Source organism: Furipterus horrens, unplaced genomic scaffold (genome assembly GCF_987537825.1).
Source record: "Furipterus horrens unplaced genomic scaffold, mFurHor1.1.pri manual_scaffold_5, whole genome shotgun sequence".
NCBI lineage: Eukaryota > Metazoa > Chordata > Mammalia > Chiroptera > Furipteridae > Furipterus > Furipterus horrens.
This window is the reverse complement of record NW_028327175.1, coordinates 193,185,850-193,208,490: the sequence shown is the minus strand read 5'-3', so window position 1 is coordinate 193,208,490 and position 22,641 is coordinate 193,185,850. Positions and strand designations below refer to the sequence as shown.

General features: G+C 40.8%; 1 protein-coding gene across 3 annotated transcripts in view; it reads left to right on the top strand.

The window, feature by feature from the left end:
• Window positions 1–22,641, top strand: part of SHTN1 (shootin 1) — a 97,595-nt gene that overhangs the window by 10,001 nt on the left and 64,953 nt on the right. For all 3 annotated transcript variants that reach the window (XM_090278663.1, XM_090278666.1, XM_090278665.1), the window contains exons 2-3: window positions 6,591–6,643; window positions 17,236–17,296. In XM_090278663.1, coding sequence (XP_090134789.1) covers window positions 6,591–6,643; window positions 17,236–17,296 — 114 coding nt within the window. The remainder of the gene's footprint in view (window positions 1–6,590; window positions 6,644–17,235; window positions 17,297–22,641) is intronic.

The following is a 22,641-nucleotide window of genomic DNA, read 5'->3' as shown; positions in this document are numbered from 1 at the left end:
CCCCTTAGGAGGAGGTGTTGCCAGGCTCCTTGAGTCTCAAAGATGCAGATTCAATGAATGAGAATCAACATTAGAGGAGCTCCTGAGGCAGTGTTTTCTGGTTATATTCGATGGCTATTTAAAGCTTTTATTAAGTATCCTATTGTAACATATGGTGTAAGAGACCCTTTTAACATGGGGCAGAGCGTATGTGCTCTTTCATGGTGCGTTCACATGAAGACTTAGATCCATTCATCCTCCCGCCTTCATTTAATACCCATTTATCCAGCGCCTGCTGCATGGCAGGCATTGTGCTACATGTGGACATCTGGGTGCATAAAGGCAGAGGCCTCACCCTCCGGGACTGTTTGTGGGCTCGTGCTTTGGCACATGGTACACAGAAATGCTCACTGGTGTTGCTGCATGAGTGACGGGTAATCAGTAGCCCGGTTCTGCCCCCACCGTTTCTTACTGTGAGATTTGACTTCTCAATACATTTGTGTCTTTGTCTTTAAAATGGGGATATTAATATTGGCTTAATTGCTCTACATCACAGGTGGCTGTGAACCAGCCCCTCATTCAACACGGGCAAGAACTCTGTGCTTGATATTCTGCTGGGTTTAAGTAAGGAATCCAGTGGGAGACAAGACAGGAAAACAGACCTGTGCTCAGATAATTTGTAATGTTATACATAGATGCTCTATCCAGTAGAGACCTACGAACATGTACTCCAGTACTATATTAGAAATATAAGGGCTGATTTTTGCCTAAGGTATATGAGGAGGGCTTCTTAGAAGAAATGACAGTTGAATTACTTTGAAGATAAGGAGGTAGGGAAGGTGGGGAGGGGAAGACCTTGCAGGCAGAGGGAAAGGTATTTTACTTTATTTTTTTGTCTGGGTGCAGTGAACTTTACTGATGGTGCATGACGAGGTAGGGCTCCCTAAGCCCCTACCCCTCTTTAGTGGGTCTAGGATGGAAATTGGAGGTCAGGAGATTCTCAGTGTGTTGGCGGATTGATTTGGGGCAAGGACTCCCCAGCAGCTGAGGGCCTCTCTTCCTGTCGCTGGGGCTGGTGGTCCAGGGGACTCTTACTCCTTGGAGGCCATGCGGACCCTAAGGCCCACCGCCCTGTTGCTGTAGCCAAATTCATTATCTTACCAGGAAATGAGCTTGGCAGAAAGGTCATTGAGGGCAGCCCCAGCCCCAGCATTGAAGGTGGAGGAGTGGGTGTCACTGTTTAAGTCTCAGGAGACAACCCGGTCTTTAGTGTAGCCCAGGATGCCCTGGGGGGCCCTCCGACACCTGCTTCTCCACCTTCTTGGTGTTGTACTTGTCTGCTTTCTCCAGGCGGCAGGTCAGATCCACAACCAACAGATTGGGGAAAATAGTTTCAACGTACAGCAGTCCCTCTCTATATTGCGGTTCACTTCTCGCGGCCTCACTGTATCGCAGGATTTTAAAAAATATTATATTTAATTATTTATCGTGGATTTTTCACTATATTGTGGGATTTTGTGGTACCGTATACGTATGTTGTTAAAGTTACGTAGGTTTAAGAATGTAGAATATGTTTAAGAACATAAGTAGTGTTTATAAAAGTGTGGAAAAGGTTAATAAGGGACTGGGAATGGTTTATAAGTGTGTGGGAAGGGTTTATAAAGCCTTAATATATATAAATACTAAAATAAATGTAAGGTTCCTACTTCGTGGATTTTCACCTGTCGTGGGGGGGTCTAGAACGTAATACCCGCGATAAGTGAGGGAATATTGTATTTAAGTTCTTAGAGGGTTCAGGGGAGCTTTGGGACTTTTAAGTGTGATGGAGTGAGGTATGGTCTCCAAGGCTAAGTAAGTGGTGGGGGCAAGGAGGAAGGAGAGTGCGGTCCTAACACCTTGGTAGGGGGGAAGCTTTTAAGTAAGAGTGAAATGACCAGGTTGCAGTGTTACTTTGCTGACTGCCTACCATTGTAAAGAATTAATTAGGGATAGAGGGAGGCCCGAGGCTAGATAAGAACCTTTTGCCCTTATTAAGGGTCAGAATTAGGGCAGAGGTTTTGGCTGTAGAGGAAGGGCAGATGGGAGAGTCATTTAATGAGATCTGAGCAGTTTGAGGATCCTTTGGGCGTGGGAGGAAGTCGGGAATCGGGCGACACTGAGGTACCAGCTCGGGGATTGGGTGGGTGATGGCACCAGGGAAAGGCAACCCTGCACACAGGAAGCAGGAGGTCTGAGTGATGGGAGCTGAGTTCACTTTCCAGAGTCCTGGGTTTGGGGACAGAGATGGGCACCGCAGCACTGTCCAGTAGGACTTTCTGCTGTGATAGAAATGTTCTGTGTCCACTGCCCACTATGGCAGCCCCTAGCCACTTGTACTGGGTGGGCCAAAAAGTCTGTATGGTTTTTTCCATAAAATAAAAGACACGTTTTTCATTGTCACCAATAACTTCATTGACTTGGATACTTTGAGTATGTTGGCTCTCTCCTGCTATTGGCTTCCAGTGGGTAGAGGCCAGGGCTGCTGCTAAACAGCTTCCAATGCACAAGACAGCCCCACAGCAAAGGATTATTGGGCCAAAATGTACCAAGAAACTTCACAAACCACTTTTGACATGTTCAATCAGTATAGCACCTTCTCCATACACTGCCCAAATCTTTTTTTTTTATTTGAGTTGGTTTTTTACCTTTCTTGAAATAATAAAGCACAAATGCCAAAAATGATGCATATTTTCTTTCATCCTGAATATTTAAGTGGCTGCTCCAAAATTCATCAATTTCGATAAGTTCTTTAAAAAATGCACAGCTCTCACAATATAATCTAACAGAATTATTTTGAATGAAGTTAAAGACAACTAAGCACACTAGAGTCACTGTACAGAGAAAAACGAAACAAACTTTTTGGCCAATCCAGTAGCTCTTGAGCCCTTGAAGTGTGGCTAATGCTGCTGAAGGACTGACTTGTACATTTTATTTAATTTTAAATAATTTAAATGTAAGTAGCCACATGTGGCGAGTGGCTACCATGTTTGACGATGCAGGTCTAGAAAGTAATTGGTTGGAAATACTGATCTGGAGCTCATGCTAGAGATGGGGTGATCCTCCTGCCTGGGACTGAGGTTTCCAGGGACACTGAGCTCTTCAGGGCCAACACTGGGAAGGTTCCAGGAGGGCTGATCGTTTTTCACCCTGGCCACAGGTGTTTTCGGCCTGTAGTTCTCAACTTTAGTGATCATGTTTCTGAAACAGCTCAGTACACTCTGCTGCTTCCTGGACTTGGCTCTATCATGATTTACCGCTTGGTGAACTCCTTTTCTTGGAATTTAGGGAGCTAGAAAATAGAAAACCAGCGTGATTCTTGAAGCACGCGCTCTGCCTGATAGTCTCCTCGTTTTCTCCGCCTCTTCCTTTTTCGTCCATTCTGTAACCTTAGGTGGTGAGTCCCCTCCTTGGCTGCACATCACAAACCCCTGGGTGCTTGCTTCTAAAAAAATATGGCTGCCCGAGGTCTACCCTAGACGTTAAACCAGAATCTTAGGTTAGTGGGTGTGTGGAGAGGGGGCTAGACATCTATCTGGATGAGTTAAAAGCTTCCCAGGTGATTCCGATGTGCAGCCAGGATTGAAAAGTACAGCTTTTGGATGCGCTTGCACGTCTTTGCCAAGCGACAGTTGGTCTGTACCCCCCTTCTTATTTAGTGGAGGATCGTAGGACCTAGGGTTTCAGAGATTTTCAGACCATATGTGATGAAAGTAAGCTCCAAAGTGAGGGCATTAGAGAGCAGCCTAATCTCTGGTCATGCGCACGAGATTTGATGTGCTTTTGCTGTATCAGTAATAATACCTATGGCTAATGTGCGTTGGACACTTAAAATGCCTAAGCACTTTTATATTTTACACGTGAACTCACTCATTCTTAGTAACAACACTAGGACATGTATACTTACTATTCCTACTTACCAGAGGAGAAACATGAGACTCGGATGAACTGATGTGCCCCTGGCCACCATGTGCTCGAGCTGGGCATAGGCTGTCCTTCTAAATTACTGTCCTCCGTGACCCTGATGGTTCAGTGATGTGAACTGTCCCTGTGAACTGAGAGCTGACTTTTTCCTGTGGCAGAGAGTTGGCCCAATTCATCCTTCCTGTTGCATTGGTTCGTTCACGATCTGGAGGGTCCTCTCATCAGCTCTCTTGAGCGGTCCAACTGACTTCCACTTTTCAAACTGGGGGCCAGTTCTGGAACAACAAGAAGGCTTTTCTCTGTGACCCTGTAGTGTTGCCAAAAAAGTAGCTGAATAATGTAGGTCACTTCAGTTTTTGCCAGGTTTGCTGAGGATGGATACGTATGTAATCACTGTGGGGTGTGTGTAAATATTATTTAAAGCAGTGAGCCTGGCTTTCTAACTTCAAAGAAATAAAAACATTAGTGACTGTTTTTCTTTCCTTTTGTGCTCTATACCCCGAGCGCCCCCCTCCCACTACCAAGTGGTTGAATTTCTTCGCACCCTTTTTATCTCCTTTCCCTGTATCCGGCTTTATTACTATTTTTCAAGTCACATATAATCACAGTAAAGCATGTTTTCTGTGATGTCCAGGAAGATACGATAGGTGAAGGGTTCTTCATGAATGCTTTTCATGAAGACCCAGTAACTGGGAGTCCAGAATGTTTCATCTGGATTCTGTTGGCAATATAATGGGAGAATAGTATCGGTATTTAAAAAAAGGCTCCAGAGCCATTATCTGATGTTTTAAATAGAAACAATTTTCCTAACATCCATATGAGAGAATGGTTTTATAAGCCTTTATTGTTTGTTTTGTACCTCTGTAAAGTAGGTCATCAAGAATAGAGTGAGAAATCAATTTCGATTTTCAGCCTCATCTATAGATACTTTTAAATGTCAAGTAAACTAATGCAAAGTTTCTCAATACAGTATATATTTTCAGAGCACTAGTAGGGATTTGTGTGGTGGAGTCTGATGAGGAGCTGGTATGCAGACAGCTGCGTTTTATGGCTAATCTTTTCTGTTGAAAATTAATTATTTTTAAAAAGCTGTATCTTTACATGTATACATTCAGCTATTTAATGGGCTAATTTTTAAGGATTATTTTTGGGTGTGGCTTCAGCAAAATTGTCCTGTAATTCTTATTTAGATGGTCATGTAGTGCTAATAAGACTTCTGGGCGTTGGTGGTATAATCTCAAAAGTATTTGTTCATTTGAATTTGATTTTAAGATTTTGGTCCTACCATCATAGTAGCAACTCTAAACTCTGGGTCGTGATGGGAGGAAATAAAACAGGTACTTTACCTTGTAAATTGTCTGTTTCTGGGGTGCTCTCTGATCAGTGATTAGACTCATACACCTCTAGAATTAATGACCAGACCTGGCTAGTGTGGCTCAGTAGATTAAGCGCCAGCATGTGGACAAAAGGGTTGCCAGTTCGATTCCCGGTCAGAGCACATGTCTGGGTTGTGAGCCAAGTCCCCCGTTGGGGGCGCGGGAGAGGCAACCACACATTGATGTTTCTCTTCCTCTCTTTTTCCCTTCCTTCCCCACTCTCTAAAAAATAAATAAATAAGATATTAAAAAAAAAGAGAATTAATGACCAGATAGTTGGGATGTTCTTCAAGCCGCTGGTTTCAGATTTTTTATTTCTGTCTTTAGGTTATTCATAGAAATAGGAAGTTCTGTTTGTCCTTTGTTTTTTTTTTTGTAAGGGAAAACTTTTTGTAGATAAACCCAATTACATTTTTAGAAAGCAAAAACATTCCAATCTGATGATTTTTCTGGTGCCTGGTAGCAGTCAAGGTGCTGGTCCGGAAGTGGGCTGCAGTTCTGCGAGGCCCACCTTAGGCATCTGCTCCGTCAATGACACCAGATCATTCTCTTTCCTACGGTCATGGGCTCTAAATGCAGTATTCTCAACTGCGAGGGTATCTGAAAATGGTGCTTTGGCTAAAAGATGAATGTGGGGGTTCAGGTGACTTAATTTTTCTGGCAATGGAGGGTTTTCAGTTAAAAACTACTGTTTTTCCCATAGAGTTGCAACTATTTTCAAATAATTCACATATTTTTCCAACCTGGTGAAATGAATCTGGCTGGTAGCTGGTCAAGGCCTGGTAAATGAGAACCTTGCCGTGCCTGAAAGTAGTTGTTCTTAGCCGAGTGCCCGGAGTGGGAACTTTTCGCTCTGTGGATGAAGCAGGCAGTGAGTTGGACGTGTAAGCCTCCTTTATTTTCTGGCAGCTGATTTTAAAAATAAACCTTTCATTATAGCACCACAGACTGATAGTGCTGGAAGAAACTTTGGAGAACACCCACCTGCCAGGACCAAGTCCTGAGTCTCAAAGAGAAGTGACCTGTCATAGGTCACTTTTGACTCACAGACCTTCCTGATGAGCCAGGGAGAACCGGAACTCGGCCTGGTGGGCTCACATCTGCTGCGGTCTCTTTTTCTTCTTTAACTTTTAAAAGTAGAAGCCCTCCTTCTGTGGCCTCTTCTGCGCCCACCCCCAACCTAGACACCAGACAACAGGGTTCCCGGGTGTTTCTACAGTAAACTTTTGGTAGTGTTATAACGTTGCTTCCTTTTTTTTTTTTCTTTTCTTTTAGCAATAGGCGAATATGAAGATCTTAGAGCAGAGAACCAGAAAACAAAGGAGAAGGTTTGTACTTACCCTTTCTTTCCTTTCTTACATGTGTAAAAAGCCTAGATGGCATGGCGTATTGTTCTGCCACCAATTTCAGTTAAATGTGAATGAGAGGTTGTGTGTGTGTTTTTTTTTTTTTTTTCCTTTCTTTTCTCCTGCTTGTGTGGTTCAAGCTTATATCAACTCCAGGCTCCAGATGGTAAAGAATAGCAGGCAGGGCACAGTGGGCGCTGCTCTGGGAGATTAACTACACGGCTAAATGTGCAGCGAGGCACCAGGCCAAGCAACTCAGGCCCCCAAGAATTGTACTTTTCCCCAGTAGTCCCATTTGGGATTCTAGTGCTGGAATTGGAGGGCTGAGACATTTGCTTTGAGGGTTTAGACATAACTAGGTTCTGGAGAGAACTGTTTGGAATTAATCATTGCTGGTTAGCCCAGAGGCCTCCATAAACCATTAGTATGTTGAGTTCCTCTAAGTATATGAATAATATACTGGAAATTGAAAAATACCCCATGTGTAGATGGGGAAGCCTGATGAATATTTCCAGGGAGTCTGGATGTTTTATTTTTAAACTGTTAAGTAATCGAAATCTCCTTACTTTTACAAACTACTTACCTTTTTGCCTCTTGAACATGTTTATTTAAGGTTTGTGAATATTTGGGGGTGTGGATATATATGCATACACACATGCAAATGGAAGGGAAGACTTAAGTTAAAAAAAGTAGAGGAACCCTGGCTGGTGTGGCTCAGTGGAGTGAGCGTTGGCCTGGGAACCAAGTGTCGCTGGTTCGATTCCCAGTCAGGGCACATGACTAGGTTGCACGTCAGGTCCCCAGTTGGGGGTGCAAGTGAGAGGCAACCACACAGTGATGTTTCTCTCCCTCTCTTTCTCCTTTCCCCTCTCTCTAAAAATAAATAAGCAAACAAATAACAAATAAAAAAAAACGTAGAGGGACTGAATAGAAAATGAAAAGTAAGAGAGAGAGCAGAACTATCTATCATTGTTTTTAGATATAAACAACATTTACTTTTAGAAATTACTTTGATAGACCAAATATTTCAAAGCAGAACATCCATGTTTTATTAATTTTATTAGAAAATTAATAAAACAGGTCCCTTGTTATTATTAAAGAAGGTGGTCATTGTTGCTGTAAATTATGAAACATCATCTTTACAATTTTGGAATAAGAACTGTAACGAAAACTAGTAGTGAGCTAAATATTTGTAAAACTTGTGGCATATTTGGGGGCATTTATTGAGCCCTTAGGAATCATATTTAGCTTTTCACTCATATTCATTTGCCACCTATATAGCTATAGTATGCTTGGTGATATTAATAATAAGTATTTTAGTTCAAATCAGATTATAATAATGGATTTTTAAATCATTATTTTCCACCCAGTTTTGAGGCTCCTTTCCTCACTTGTAAATAACTCTTTGGTAGGTGGGGGTAATGAAAATATCTATGATAGAATGTGGCTGGTATATGCATCTCTAATATGGTAAGAAGGTCACAGAAAATAATTTGACAAAGTTTCTAAATCTATTGTCATAAACACCAAAAATCACGGGTGTCCTGAGGATGCCAACAGGTGGGGGAGTTTGTGCTTAGATCTTGTACCCACAACTTCAGAGTGAAGCCAGTGGGTGATGTAGCTAGGTAGCTTGAGCCTCTTTTTCTAAATATCCAACTATCTTCCAGCTGTAGGAGAAAGGGCCCAGAATTTATCAATTGATTGAGTATCTTACATGGATGTTCGTGGCCCAAGAGGGGAAGAGCAAAACCAGTTGGAAGGGCTCATTCAGGAAAACTCTGTGACTTAATCTCGAAGGTATGAGGAGGGAAAGCCAGTAGGTATCTTCATATGATGGAGAAGGAAGGAGAGAAGAAAATGAATACATAGCATAAGAGGAAGAAGAGTCAACTTTTGTTTTTTCTTCTTCTTTTTTTTTTTTTTCTTTTTTTTAAGATTTTAATTTATTCCCAGAGAGAGGGGAAGGGAAGGAGAAAGAGAGGGAGAGAAACATCCATGTATGGTTGCCTCTCTTGTGTCCCCAACTGGGGACTTGGCCCGCAACCCAAGCATGTGCCCCAAATGGGAATCAAACCAGTGACCCTTTGGTTTGCAGGCTGGTGCTCAATCCACTGAGTCACATCAGCCAGGGCTCTTTTTCTTCTTTAATTCTTGCCTTCTAGTTAGACCTAGCAATGCCCTAAAAATAGTAGATGTTTTAGAAACATCTGTTGGTGGTGGTAATAATGGTTGTTTAACTGAGAGCCACTTTCTGCTTTGAGGTTTTAAGTGAATCATGTTAGGAGAGTGGATTTATAGGTAAAATGCTTTTGGTAAAAGAAGGGTTATAAGTTATCTTAGTCCATTGACTGTTTACATGTTTCTCTACACAGAGGATGGCCCGCCCAATACTTTCGTAACGTCTGTATGCCTTATTGACCTGCTTCTGTTCTAATTCTTTAAGAGTAACTATTAACAGAAATGGGGAGAAAGGAAATGAAATGCTGCGTGGTTGGGTCAAACAAACTAGAGTGGTTTTAAGTTCTCCACATTCTGTTTATCTTCTGTTAAAAGACTAGCAGGCTTATTACTGAAGGCTTTTCCCCCAAAAGGAGGGCCTTGTTACCAAGGAGGGCAACATATAATAAAAGCCTTTTAAACAGCAAAGAATGAGTAGAAGAAGCAGCTTCAGTTCCGGAGGTGGTAAACGGAGTACACTGTTTTCTCTGGCAAAGCCCTTCCTGTACCTGGCTGGATGAGCTTTGCCTGCTCCACATCAGCAACTGTAGGTGAATGGCCATTCTTGCTTCACGGCTCTGCACCAGAGTGCAGATAAGTCAAGCAAGGGTAGGAATCTAAAGTAAGACCCCATTGGCCATAGTTCATTTGATGTGGGGAAATTCTGCAGGAGTGGAAGGGACCGTAGTCCACATTCAGTCTGACTATCTTTGTTGCCAGGTCATGAACCTTATTAGTGGGAAGAGACAGTGGGTGTGATTCCTTCGGGTAAGATCTCCTTAAGCCTTGTGTGGAATCTCCTCTGTTGAGACAAGTGGTAGGACAGGGATCTCTCCAGAGCAGGCAGTTGCTTAACAGGCAGTGTTTGTTAAGAAATCGCTGTGAGTCATGTACATCCACTTATCTTCCTTGTCTGATGCTTCCGAGAGCCCTGGGTCAGCTCCATTTCACAGAGAACAGGACCTCAGGATTTAACCACCTCTAGGCTCATACATGGGTTTTTCTAACCACAAAGGGCCTCTCTGGAGCAGGTAAACTTACAGGAGCTCATTAACTCTTTTTCCGGAACGGTCTTGGTTTTATTCACCATTCTTGATTGTTAGCTCATGAACTTTCTATATGAATTTAATTCCACAAATTATCAGACTCCGTACATTTCCGTATCATTTGTCTATCCGTTTGTATTTAAAGCCCTGCAAGTTGGCTGTCTATCTGGCGTCAGAAAAACGTGCACGTGTGCGTGTGTGCGTATTGTTTCTGACCTACTGCATTCCTCACATACTTCCAAGGGCAAGAGCAGGAGATTTGGGGGGATGGGCCCAAGTTTTCATGATCTTTTCCTTTTTAAGAAAAATGTAATGTTGATCATTTTGTGGTTGGTTTTTTAAAAAATATATCAATGATCAGAATCTTTTTGAGTTTATAGGAAAGCTTTTGAAGGGAAAACTTTTTGATGAATGCCTTCTGAGTACTGGGGCATACAAAAATGCATATGAAGGTCCCAGTCTTCAGTAAAATTACTGTAACGAGGGTTGACAAATAACTCATAAATCCTGATGATGTAAGTGAATACCTAGAGTTTGGGGTGGAATGGGAAAAGCAGAAAAAGACAAAGTTCCTACTCAATTCCATGTGACAAGCCCTTACTAGCTCCTTATGCTTGGCTTAAATGTCACTCACTATTTTCAAAGTCTTCTGTCACTCTCTTACAGGCAGCATTGATTGTTTGCTTCTTTGTAATAAAACATCAGTCTTATTTCTTAGGCACTTATCACATTTTATCAACAAAAGTTCATTATTAAAATATATAGGATACAAGTTGTGTGGGTTGGATTAAAATGTAAAAACTTCAGGGTTTTTTTTTTTAACATCGAGATAAATGGAATTTATAGAAAGGTGCTACCTTTTTTTTTTTTTTGCCTAGTTCCCGAATAACATTATCGACAGTATGTTAACAAAGTAAGAAAGTCTGTCACATTGCAGTCAGCAACCCATCCCTATCTATTTTTGGGGGGTATGGAAACATAGAGGACCATTTATTCTGGAATGAACAAAATAAAATGTTTTATTTTGTTTGTGAGGCAATTATCATAATCAAATGCTAGTCCTGCTTCTACAATTGAAAGGCATTCTGACTCATTCAGAATCTTCATCATAATTTTTTTTTTTTTTTTAATGATGGGGTGGCGGGGAGCAAAGTCTCAGTGAGCTTTTAATGGAATAGCTTTCAACTTTCTGAGGGTGGAGGGGGTGTGTGTGGAGCGTACATAAAAAGAAGGAAACCTGTGTACTAGAAGAATGTCTGCCTTTAAACAGTATTTGTGTTTAATATTATGAACTGAGATCGAGTTTTGAAGCGAATACGTGTTTGAGTGGCTGATGAGCCACCGTTGGGGTGAGCTGCCGTCATGGTGCGTCAGGCCGTCTGTCAGCTTGCCAGGAACAATGAATGAAAAGGGAATGAGGCAGACTTATGTTTCAAGAAGCAAGGTATATGATACTGTTTGCATCTTGGCTCAGTTGTCTATTGTTAAATTTTCTTCCTTTTGTGTACATTTCAGAGATGAAGGTCCCCAAGTATTTTTATTTAAAAAAAAGAAAAAAATTCAATAAAGAAGCCACTGTAAGGAGCAAGCTCTGCACGCATTATGCTGACTGTTCATGCATAATACATCCACATACATGCAGTTTCTTTAGAACAGAGTGACAAGTGGTTGTGCCAGAGAAAAAGTAATTACTTAGCAGTTTGAAAGTGAAAATGAGTCTCTTATTAACAGCAATCTATCCAGAAACAAAGAGCAGGGACCTCTGTTCTGATGACATGTGTTTCCCTCTCCCGCACAATACCTAGAATTTGGAGAACGCTGTAAGACAGGCAGCTACTACTTTATTGCCTGTGAAAATTGGAGGGAAGGAACCTTGCCTTGAAAGAAAAAAAAAACAAAAAAAAAAAAACCCGCCACCAAAAGAGGGAGCGGAAGGAATTCCAGCCTAGGGCGACTGATTTAACTTACTGTGTTCTTTAAGAATAAGCCCCAGTCAAGTTCTAGCCAAACTTACAGAAGTGGAACAATATAATGGTCAATTGTTATTAAAAATGATTTGATGGTCCTTAAGGTACGTCGCCAAAGATTCTAAAACAGGTAAATATGTACAATTCCGATTCCTTGCATGTTTAAATGTTTAAATACTGTAACTGGACGTAAAAAGAATGAACGGTAAGAAAATTAGTGAACACGGTGTGGGGCGGTTGCCTCTCCAGACTTGGTGTTACAGCCTCCGCTGTGCGTTCCTCCAGGGCAGTATTTCTCTCATTGTAGAAACTGCTCGCTTCATCTGTTGATCTTTTTTGGTAAATCACATATGTTGTGAGAGCACATCGTTTATCAGGTTTCCCGCTGTATTGCCCCCAGTGCTTACCACAGTGCCTTGGCACGTGTCAGTGCTGTAGAAATAATTTGTTCAAGGCTCGAGGAAGGAAATAGAGGCATTTAGTGATTATAGTCGCCATCTGCTTAGAAGTCTGACTCAGCCCACGGTGAGGTGCTTAGCTGTGTATAGATTGTCTACGCTGTTGGTTATTGTGTGTACATAGTATGTGTGCGCACTTCTTGGGCCTGAGACTGGCCTTTCTATAGGCTGGTGTCACCCCACTGCCTTTGTGCTCCATGGAGATAAAAATGAATGGTGATATTCGTAGAAGTCAGACACAATTCAGAATACTGGGGGTTTACTTGCATAAAATGTGCACGCAGCAAAATTTAAAGATGTCTCAGTGTCTACATAAGTTATCTGTCCTTGTGCTGAGCCCTGTTAAGCAGACATTTTCGTATAAACAGTAAATCGGATGATACACGTGGGAGAGAGATCAGAGTTGTTCATTTTGGTAGGGGAGCGGGTAACGCCAGTTCACAATGGAAAGACTTTCCTCTTAGAGTCAGTCTGCTGGCGCTTTGAACTGCTGCATTAGTTTCAGAAGCCAGGTATCTGCCTGGATGAGGCTCAAGGAAGAGATCTGGAGAATAGCCAGGGCTTCTAATATTAAGAGCTTTCAAAACCAGCAAGGCCAACCTCTGATCAATTCACAACTTCATAAACAGCCAGATAGAAACTCTAGAATAGACATAATTGTTATCCATCTTGCTTAAACCAGCCAGCACTTTTGCCGCTGGGTTCTACCCCAGCCTTGAGCTGCAGAGACTCATGGGGCATCGTAATTAAGTGATGTGGGTCCACGAACATCTGTTGCTATTGCAAAGTCTTCGTGAGCAGTTCTCAGACAAAAAGAAGCCATTTCTACAAATAGTGCAGCTGCAGGAGCTGGGTAGGGGAAGGGGTAGGAAGGGTGAGGGGCTTCTGGGGGACATAAAGGTAAAACATTCTTCCCAAAACGCCCAGAACCCTTGCTGACTTCTCTCTGCGGGTAGAATGAAAGAAAGATTACAAGATATTTTTGTGGGTGCACTTAAAATGATGAAGTAAGTGGCCGTTTGGAGTTTTGCTTCGTAAATGCGAGTGTCCTTCACATTTTGTTCAGCTCTGGGTGAGAATAAGCTGCCTTTGCCGCATGTGTAGGCCCCTCCCCCCAGCACACACCCCTTTCAGTAATCATAGCAGATGGTGAATTCTGCGGCTGCCAGTTCTACCATAATGTAGCTGCAGAAAATAGAAAGCCAGGCAACACGAAGACCCCTGATAGAACACAGCTGGGGACGGGAGACAGCTTTCGCATCTGCTGGTGAAGACTCCAGGGTTAGTGGAAAGGCACATAGCTGGACAACGGGAACTGGCAACTTGCATGCTGGAAGGAGACTGTGATGTTGGCACCTGTTATTAACCCAAGCCTGTCACCCAGCACCTTGGTGGGGACTGGTAGAAGACTACCTAAAACTGTCCTGTGTGGTTAATGATCAGTAAATGGTAGCTGCATTGGTGGCTTACGTGTGAAGTCAGGGGTGGCCTTTTTCAGGTCAGAGTAGATACAATACCGTCCTGTTTAAGATGCCCATTTCATTTCTTCGTCAAAGTCTCAGTGACAACTCTAGCTATTTGATTTAAATGAGAATGAAATTAATCTCTCATTCTTTTGGGTGAAGCTTTGAGAGGTATATAGAAGAATCCAAGGGACATTAAGTAAGGAGCGGCACTCCCAAGCCCCAGCTCTTAGATAAAGACAGTTTTCCACAGGTTATCTTACACCCTTCAGAAATGCCGGATGGGAGAAACATGAAATTAATTTGAAAGAAAACACTAGATAGATGTATTTTATTTGGCAGTCGTAACTCAGGATCCTAATCACACGTGTTTCTTTTTGTACTTTATACTGTGCATTGTTGGAGGTTGGTGAGCAGACTGGCAGGGCAGTGGGGAAGTACAGAACAAACAAAGCACATTCTACAAAACAAGGAAACGTCGCTGAAACAACTGGCTAGCAGCGGCAGAAAGTTAAGGATCAAACAGTTTGCTGTATACTGAAGGATTTAATAAAGCTTATTTGAGAACCCAGAACTCTAGTTTTTATAATTTGAAACACCAAAGAAAAGAAATGCAGTTGATTTGTTAAGCTGGAACTAGAAACTATATTAGACAAACTTAAAAATTTTTTTTTTATAGAGAATAGATTTTCACAACAAAACCTTAATGAAAGAATACAGTTGTCCCCACTTATCTGCAGTTTTAGTTACCTATGGTCAACCAGGGTGTGAAAATATTAAATGGATAATTTCAGAAATAAACAGGTCATAATTTTAACTTGCATGCCATTCTGAGTAGCACAATGAAATCTTCTGATGTTAGTCAGCTCTTTGTCTAGCTTATCCATGCTGGGTATGCTACCCACACATTAGTTACTTAGGGGTTCTCTCATTTATCAGATGGGTCATCAGAGATTTTGAGAGAGAAAGAAGGAGAGAGAGAGAGAGAGAGAGAGAGAGAGAGAGAGAGAGAGAGAGGTGGCGGAGACACACTACATTAATATAACTTTTACTACAGTATTTTATAATTGTTCTATTTTATTATTAGTTATTGTTGTTAATCTCTTATTGTGCCTAATTTATAAATTAAACATTACGATAGGTGTCTATGTATAGGAAAAAACACATTATATAATAGGGTTTGCTACTGTCAGCAGTTTGAAGCCTCCACTGGGGGTCTTGGTTGGTGTCCCCCGTGGATAAGGGGGGGACTGCTGTATGCCTTCTGCTTTATGGTCCAGCCTGACCCCTCTTGTGGAGGAGGGTCTAAGTCAGGATGTAGTGAACAGCCTTGCCAAGTTAGCACCATGTACTTGGTTCACATACTCTAGTCAGAATGGATTTACCCAAGTGGTTTTTTTAAAGTTTGAGTTCTTGAGAGATTGAAGAGGAAAACAGAACTGTTTGCCTTTTAACTTTTCCTTTATTTTAAAAGCACAGAAAAGGGCAGAGAATAATTTAACAAATACGCAATGTACAAAATTAACTGTCATTTTTTTGAAATTTAAAAATAAAAAATGCTGCAGAAAAAATTATTGAATATAGCCTCTGTCACCCAATCATAGCTCTCTTCACCTCCCTGTCTTCTGTCATAAATGTTGTATGTATATCCTTCTATTTCATGTTTTTATATTTTTATATATGCCATCTGTATCATGAAATGTACATATACAAGTATATAAAATGTGTGTAAATATATAATTTGGTGTATATTCTACAACTCCTTTTACTAAACATTGTGGTTTAAAAAAAATATTTTGTTTATTTATTTATTTAGAGAGAGGTGAAGCGAGGGAGAGAGGGAGAGAAACATCAATGTGTGGTTGCCTCTCGCACGTCCCCAACTGGGGACCTTGCCAGCAACGCAGGCACGTGCCTGACTGGGAATCAAACCAGCAACCCTTTGGTTCACAGGCTGGTGCTCAATCCACGGAGCCAAACCAGACAGAACCAACATTGTGGTTTTTGAGGTTTATCTGTGTTGATAATAGAGCTCGAGGTCATTCATTTGCACTGCATGTTTTGCAGTGCAGTTTACGACTGTACCATGATTTATTGTTACTATAAATGCCGAACGTATTTGTGTAGATCATTTTGTACACAATGCGAGAGATTCTAGTAATAGACGTAGAACTGCTGAGTTGCACGTGGCACGTGTGCACTTTCAACTTAGGTCATTTATTTCCAAGTATTTATGCCTCTTGGCACACCACCAGCAGCAGGTGAGTTTCCAACTCTCGCTGTCACTCTGTTTCTCCTCTACCAGAGGAGAATATCTCACTCTTTTAATTTGGGTTTTTCAAATTATCTGTGGCATCATTATGTTTTAGCCATAAAAACTTGAACATTTCCAAAGGCATGCAATCCCTATATATTTATCTGGCATTGTAGGATTAAAATATAATTTAAAGTTGTGTGTTATTCAAATGGTCCTCAGTATCATAATCCACAAAATTAAGATTTTAATGATCACTAATAGCTAAAATCACTTTTTAAACTTTTAGACATTTTGGATGAAAATCTTTCTAAACGTGTTATACTTTCCTGTTTTGTGAAGTTCAGGGTAAATTGAATTCAGTTCTCATGATGAACATTAGGCTTTTAAAAACTTCACTTTTACCTTCAGGGTCTGTTAAAGTACTAAATACTTGTTTCTATTCTAGATATCCTAAAAAGTCCTCATGCTTTAATAGTTATTTTTTTGCCTTTTATGATCTTACCTCCTAAAGTCTCTTTTTGGTGAGCCCTCCCACCTTTTAAAATGAAAAGTCAGTTTATATAAATGATACGTGCTTATTGTGGAATCCTTTATCTTCTTCCCTTTTAAATTGCTGCTGCTTTTACTTAGGACTTTAAAGGTACAGGATGGTTTTTTTCTTGAGCAGGAGAGTGCATGGAGCACGTGGCAGCAGTCTGTCTTCCTGCGGTGGTCACTTGATGTAGCGGTCACTTCCATTTGCCACCGGTGGTCTGGACATTTGAAACCATCTGGTCTCAGGGAATTTGACCTGCAGATGAGCGGGGTGCTCACTGTGTTTGCGAAATACCTACTGAAAAAGGAGCACAAATATTCTCTTAAAGAACGCATATGTTTTAACTTAACAATATTAAATTGGTCTGTTACTGGGGAGATAATGAGCAGCAAGGTGACTCATTAGCTTAGAAGGTCCGAGAAAATTGACCAGATACGATGCCACACATACCAGGCTGGTTGAGCAGTACAAATACCGTGTGATCATTCATGCTTTGTAAAAGGTTAATTTTCTGTTGTTGTTTTTTTTTTTTTTTTTTCATAATATTGCTATTGTTTGTACATTTCCTCTTTCTTGTCTTTCCAAACGCACGATACAAATTCAGTATTTTTATTTTTTCTCATTTCAGTGTGACAAGATTAGGCAAGAACGAGATGAAGCTGTTAGAAAACTGGAGGAATTTCAGAAAAGTACGTAAGCATGTCAGTGGATATTATAACACACAAAGCTGTGTGTTGGGATTCTGTGGGTAGGCATGTCCCCTGTTTTGTTACTGATGCATTGGGCCTGCAAGAAAGCAAGAATTGTCTTCTCATTGGGCCCCCAGATACCCTGGCATTACTGTCATTTTTAAAGAAATGGAATGAGCATTATTGTTTTATGAGTGTGTTATTATAAAAGATAGTTTGTACTTGCTACAAAAGATTTTACTGTGCAGAACAGTTAAAAGAGAACAAAAATTACTTGTTATCTTGACTTTTTGAGCAAAGCCAATGTTATTATTTTTTAGTCTTTTTTTTCCTAGTCTTTTATCTGTACAAATTGTGTATCTCCAAAAAAAATACAATCATACTTTGCCTTTAGTTTTGCTGCTTGCTGTTTTTGATAAGCCATGGTCATCTTTGTCAGTAGAGATGTATATAAGTCTTCACTGTTGCCCATAGTATTCTGTTTTATGATAGTATCTTAACTTATTTAAGTGTTTCTTCAGTGATTGGTGGGTTATTTCTGGGTTTTAGTTATTATAAATAATGCCATGGCAAGTATTTTTATACACACATCTTTTTGATGGTCTGCTTAAAAAAAGGAACTCTAGGTTCACAGAACATACGCATTTTTAAAAGTTTGAATGTTTGAAATAGCTCTCTCACCAAGGAAAGTGATAGTCCCACAAAACTTGTCATAAGTTTTCTGAATTTTTGCTGTGCTATTTTTTATGTGATCTACATTTGTTAATACTCTGTCCCCTAAGATAGGACATATTTGATGACACTCAGAAGGATCACAAGGAAATATGTCATTGGAAAAGGCCAGACTCTAGTAGGGAAAGTGACCCTCCCCCTTGGAGGCAGGGCCCTTCTGCCCTGTCCTGCACATGCTGTATTAGTCAGACTGTTTGACTACATCATCAAGTGTTCACTTGGTAACTACATAACAAAACATTTTATTCCCGTTGACGGTAAATAGCTGTAAAAGTGAAGCGTTATTGTTCAATATCAGTAACCAGGTTTATTTCACATGTCTGGCTGTAACAAAGAAAGTCTAAGGGGAACCTTACTGATATTACCTATCTTTGAAGGCCAGTATGCTGGGACAGAAATGTCTCCTGTTTATGAATGTATGAATTACAACCGCGAAGGAGTTCCTCCTTCCCTAATGCAGGAACTGCAGGGTGTTCTCACACTCGTGCTGACACCGAGTCACACCCGAAAGAGTTGTACCATTGACGTGACCAGTTAATGTGCTGAATTAACTCCTGACGGTGGATTGGCATACTATGTGCAGGGGGAAAAGTTCAGGTGGGACTTTTTTAGTGGCGACTGAGAAAGCTTTAAATATTTACTTAAAAATTGTATCTATGGTTCACCGCTTTTGAACACAAAGTAGGGTATCAGATTTGGAAGGGAGCGAGACAGTTATCACAGTGAAAAGCACCATTTGGTGTGAATCAGGTAGCCCTGAGCAATATCTGCAGTAGGAATATTGGGGCGAGTGACCCTGATTCATGGGCTATTTGAGGGTTAAATGAGATAATCCACGTGAAAAGTGCCGATGAACACAGTGTCTGGCATTATGGTTAGTGCTCAGGGAACACTGGTTGCCGTCCCCACTGTCTCCTTTATTGCACCATCCAGCGCTTGACGGCCCTCTGGTATGGAGTTTATGCCGTTTGCCTTTCGTGAGTTCGCGTTCAGACACCAGTCTCCCCATTTGGACGGCTCTCGGGCAAAGGAGCTTTCGGGGCTAAGTTGAAATCAGACTCCCTGTAATGTTTACCTACTGGGAAGAGCATGCTTGTCCCAGCTGCTTGTGCCCGTGCAGGGGTGGGCAAGCGTAGCTTTATGGTTGTTCGTATGCAGAAGACATGCAGCTCGTGATTATCGCAGTGACTTTATTAACTCAAAAGGATGTCGCAACTGTAAACCGTGTTTGCCCACCACGTAAGGTGCATGCATCCTTGGCGCTCTGCCAGCTCTTCTGAGCCTTTGCCCTATGTTTCTGCACAAAAACCACTGCATAGCAGAGCCGTGCTTAGACAGTCTCCTGTGAATGTAGAAGCGAATAAAGCCCTCCATAGCGTTAGACCCCTTGTCCGGTGTGGGGCGCACCAGTTTTCCCATTCTGCCAGTTTTTGTGACTGTTTTCTTACTACAATGGAAACCTTTCTATATAATCTGATGTTGCTAAAGAACTTATGATACATTTCATCATGACACTTTGCAGACGTCCTGGCATCTGAGTATTGCCGAGAGTTGGCTGGATGGAGAGGTGTTTTTGCTCAGGAAGCAACGTCATTGGTGGTGTCACCTTTAAATGTGACAAATTAGAAGAGGGCATAGAAACTGGAGTCACCTAGAAATAGGTTTGGCTGGGCTTTACTGATTAGAACTCTCATTTGGGATATGTTACTTAACTCCTCTGAGCCTCAGTGTTCTCACGTATAAAGTTACTGTGGAAATACCTACCTCCTGGGATGGTTGGGAGGATTTCAGAGAGATTTAGCACAAGGCTGATAACGTACCTGGCTCAGCAATGGTGATGGTGATTGTTCCCTAAGCACTTCTACATGACAGAAAACATTTTTGTAAAAAGGCATTCACAGATGAACTGGGCCTGATATATTTTCCCAGTCACTCACACAAACACAGACACGATGACTGGCTTTGTATATAGCAGTGTGCTCAGTGCAAGAGGCTCAGATGTGCGTAAAACGAAATCTCTGCTCTAATGCTCAGTTAGCAGAAGACAAAAACAAGTAAAAAAACAACAAAAAAACTAGTTACCCTACACTGTGATTTATTCAATACTGTCAAGTGTGTAAGAGTGTTTGGGGGTCATCGAAAGGAGAGACAAACTTCGCTGCTTCAACTTGACTGGTAGAAACAATCATTGGTATATTTTTAGGTCATACTTCTGCGTGTTCAGAGTCATTAAAAAATTTTTGTTATGGAAAATTTCAAAGTTATACAAAAGTGAGAAAATAATGTAACGAAGTGTCATGTACTCATCATCCAACTGGAACAGTTACCAGTTCAAGGCCAGTCTTCCACACGCCCACTCACACTGACCCACATTATTTTGAAACTAATTCCAGCCATCATATCATCTTATCTATAAATATTTTGGTAGGTATTTCTAAAATACTAGGATTAAAAAAAAAACAAAAAACATAACTGCAGTAATAGGGTCATTTTATTTAAAGCTCATCTTTTTTTTAAAAAAACCTTCATGTTATCCAGATTATAGGTGTTTTAGATGTGCTGGTCGTGGCCAGAATTTAGGTCCATGGGCCAATCCTTAAATGAACAATGAACAGTTTTTAAAATATTTATCCTTTGAAAGGTGCAGATATATTGGTGTATTTAAAAAATTCTGTTTTGGGTCATGTGACCTGACTTTGGGTTTTGGAAATGGGGTCATGCGTCTTAAAGGTCTCAGCGCCCTTTGAAATAAGTTCTTTCCTTTTCAGTCTAGGAAGTTGGTAGGTAGGGTTCTATGCTCCTGATTTAACATGGGGGAAAGTTAATTAAACTAAAAATTAAAGCACAATTTTAAAATTTCTCCTGTTCCCACTTAGAGGAAGAAATAAACATCCTACCTGATATGGGGTATTCCGTATCAGACTTGGAGAAAGTGTGGACTAGTGCTCCCCAGCTAAGTTTATCAAGTTAAATAATAGGGAAGTTTTTTACAAAATGTTTAAAAAATAAGTGTTATTTTTTTTCTCCCCCTTTTGCTAGGCCTAAATCTTACTGCTGTGGAATAATTTTTCTTACTCTCCCAGGAGCAAGAATGTTATTGAATAAAAAGTCAAATTCCTATGAAAAATGCAGAGTGTTTATGCTTTTGTTATGATAGTGGAAATACCAGATTGTGGCAGGGGTGTCAAGTAGTTAAGACTAAAAATTCAAAGTAATATTTGATGTTGTAAAAATTGTATAGGTTTCTTTTCTCTTTCCTTCACATTTTTGAAGAACCCACCTTGTAAATATAGTGATAAAGTGCCAGGAATATTAGGATTTTAAGGAAATAATAGAGCCTATTATTTAAACTACAATATAAAAGGCAATTATATTGATGAAGAGCTACATGGGCTTTGTGTGTGTGAATAAACTTGGTCTGTGTTCAGCTTCTATTTGTTCTTCTGGCATAAACACATATTGTGTGTGATTCCAGTTTAATGGGGACCCGTTTGTATGCCAGGCAGCTGCGTTTTAGGACCTATTGCGTGATTTCATAGCTCTCTGAAAATTGGTTCTATTCAGAACCAGAGATAGAAGAGGAGAAGGGGGTGGGGTGGGGTGGAGGGGGGAGGGGGAGAGCTTCAACACACAATCATTTCTTTTCAATTGGAGCCAGAAAGGTTGATGACAACATGACCATTGTGTTATAATGATAAGACCACTAAGGCATCTGTACCTCTCATCAAGGCTTTCACACAACAGCAGATACAATTTAATTCACTGCTCTGTCAGCAGTGCTGATACCATTATGCCGTCTGTCTCCACAGTTATAATCACTGTCGTCGGAGAAATGCGGTTGAAATGATCTTGAGCAGTCAAAGAAACTCTCAATTAAGGCTGCCACTTCCAATGTGTCAGATTGTGTCTTATGCACTTGGTACAATTTTCACTTCCAATCCTGTTTATTTACAATGTCTACCAGTAATTACGCTTAACGTGTCATTTAGTGAGGGGGGCCCCTGCCAAGCCGATTGTTGGGTGCTGCTGCACCATTGAGGGGGAGTTTCTCGAAGTCAATGCCATCAGCAGCTTTTAGGCCCTGATGGGATGCAGTAGTAATGTTGATAATGCAAGTATCGTACTCATCAAGTCATAATTAGATGCCACTCAAATGTGCCACTTGTAATAACAGTGTTGATTCATGTTTTTCTCGGTGACTGCAACTACTAATTAGTTAAGTGGTTTTTGGTTGGCCTGCATTTGCCGGAGATTATTATTACCCCGGAAAAAATGTCAAGGTTAGAGATGTTTCTGGCCATTTAGTGCTGCTTTATGAATTTGAATATTAGCATAATAAGAACTTGGGACAGACTTAGGAAGTAATACATTTTTGTATTTAATTTGGAGAGAAATTTTTTCCCCTGAGTTTAATCATAATTGCAGGTTAATTAAGCTTAAATGAAGCAAAAGTAATCTCGCTTTGTGTTACGGGAGCCCAGTGCTTTTTGCCTAACTTTGTTGGGTTTCACGTTTGGGTATCCTTAATTTTTCTCTTTTTAAGCCAAACAAATGCCAGTAAGTATACATGTCTCCAGTTAAGTAAGTTTGAGATTCTGAGCATTTTCTTTTAA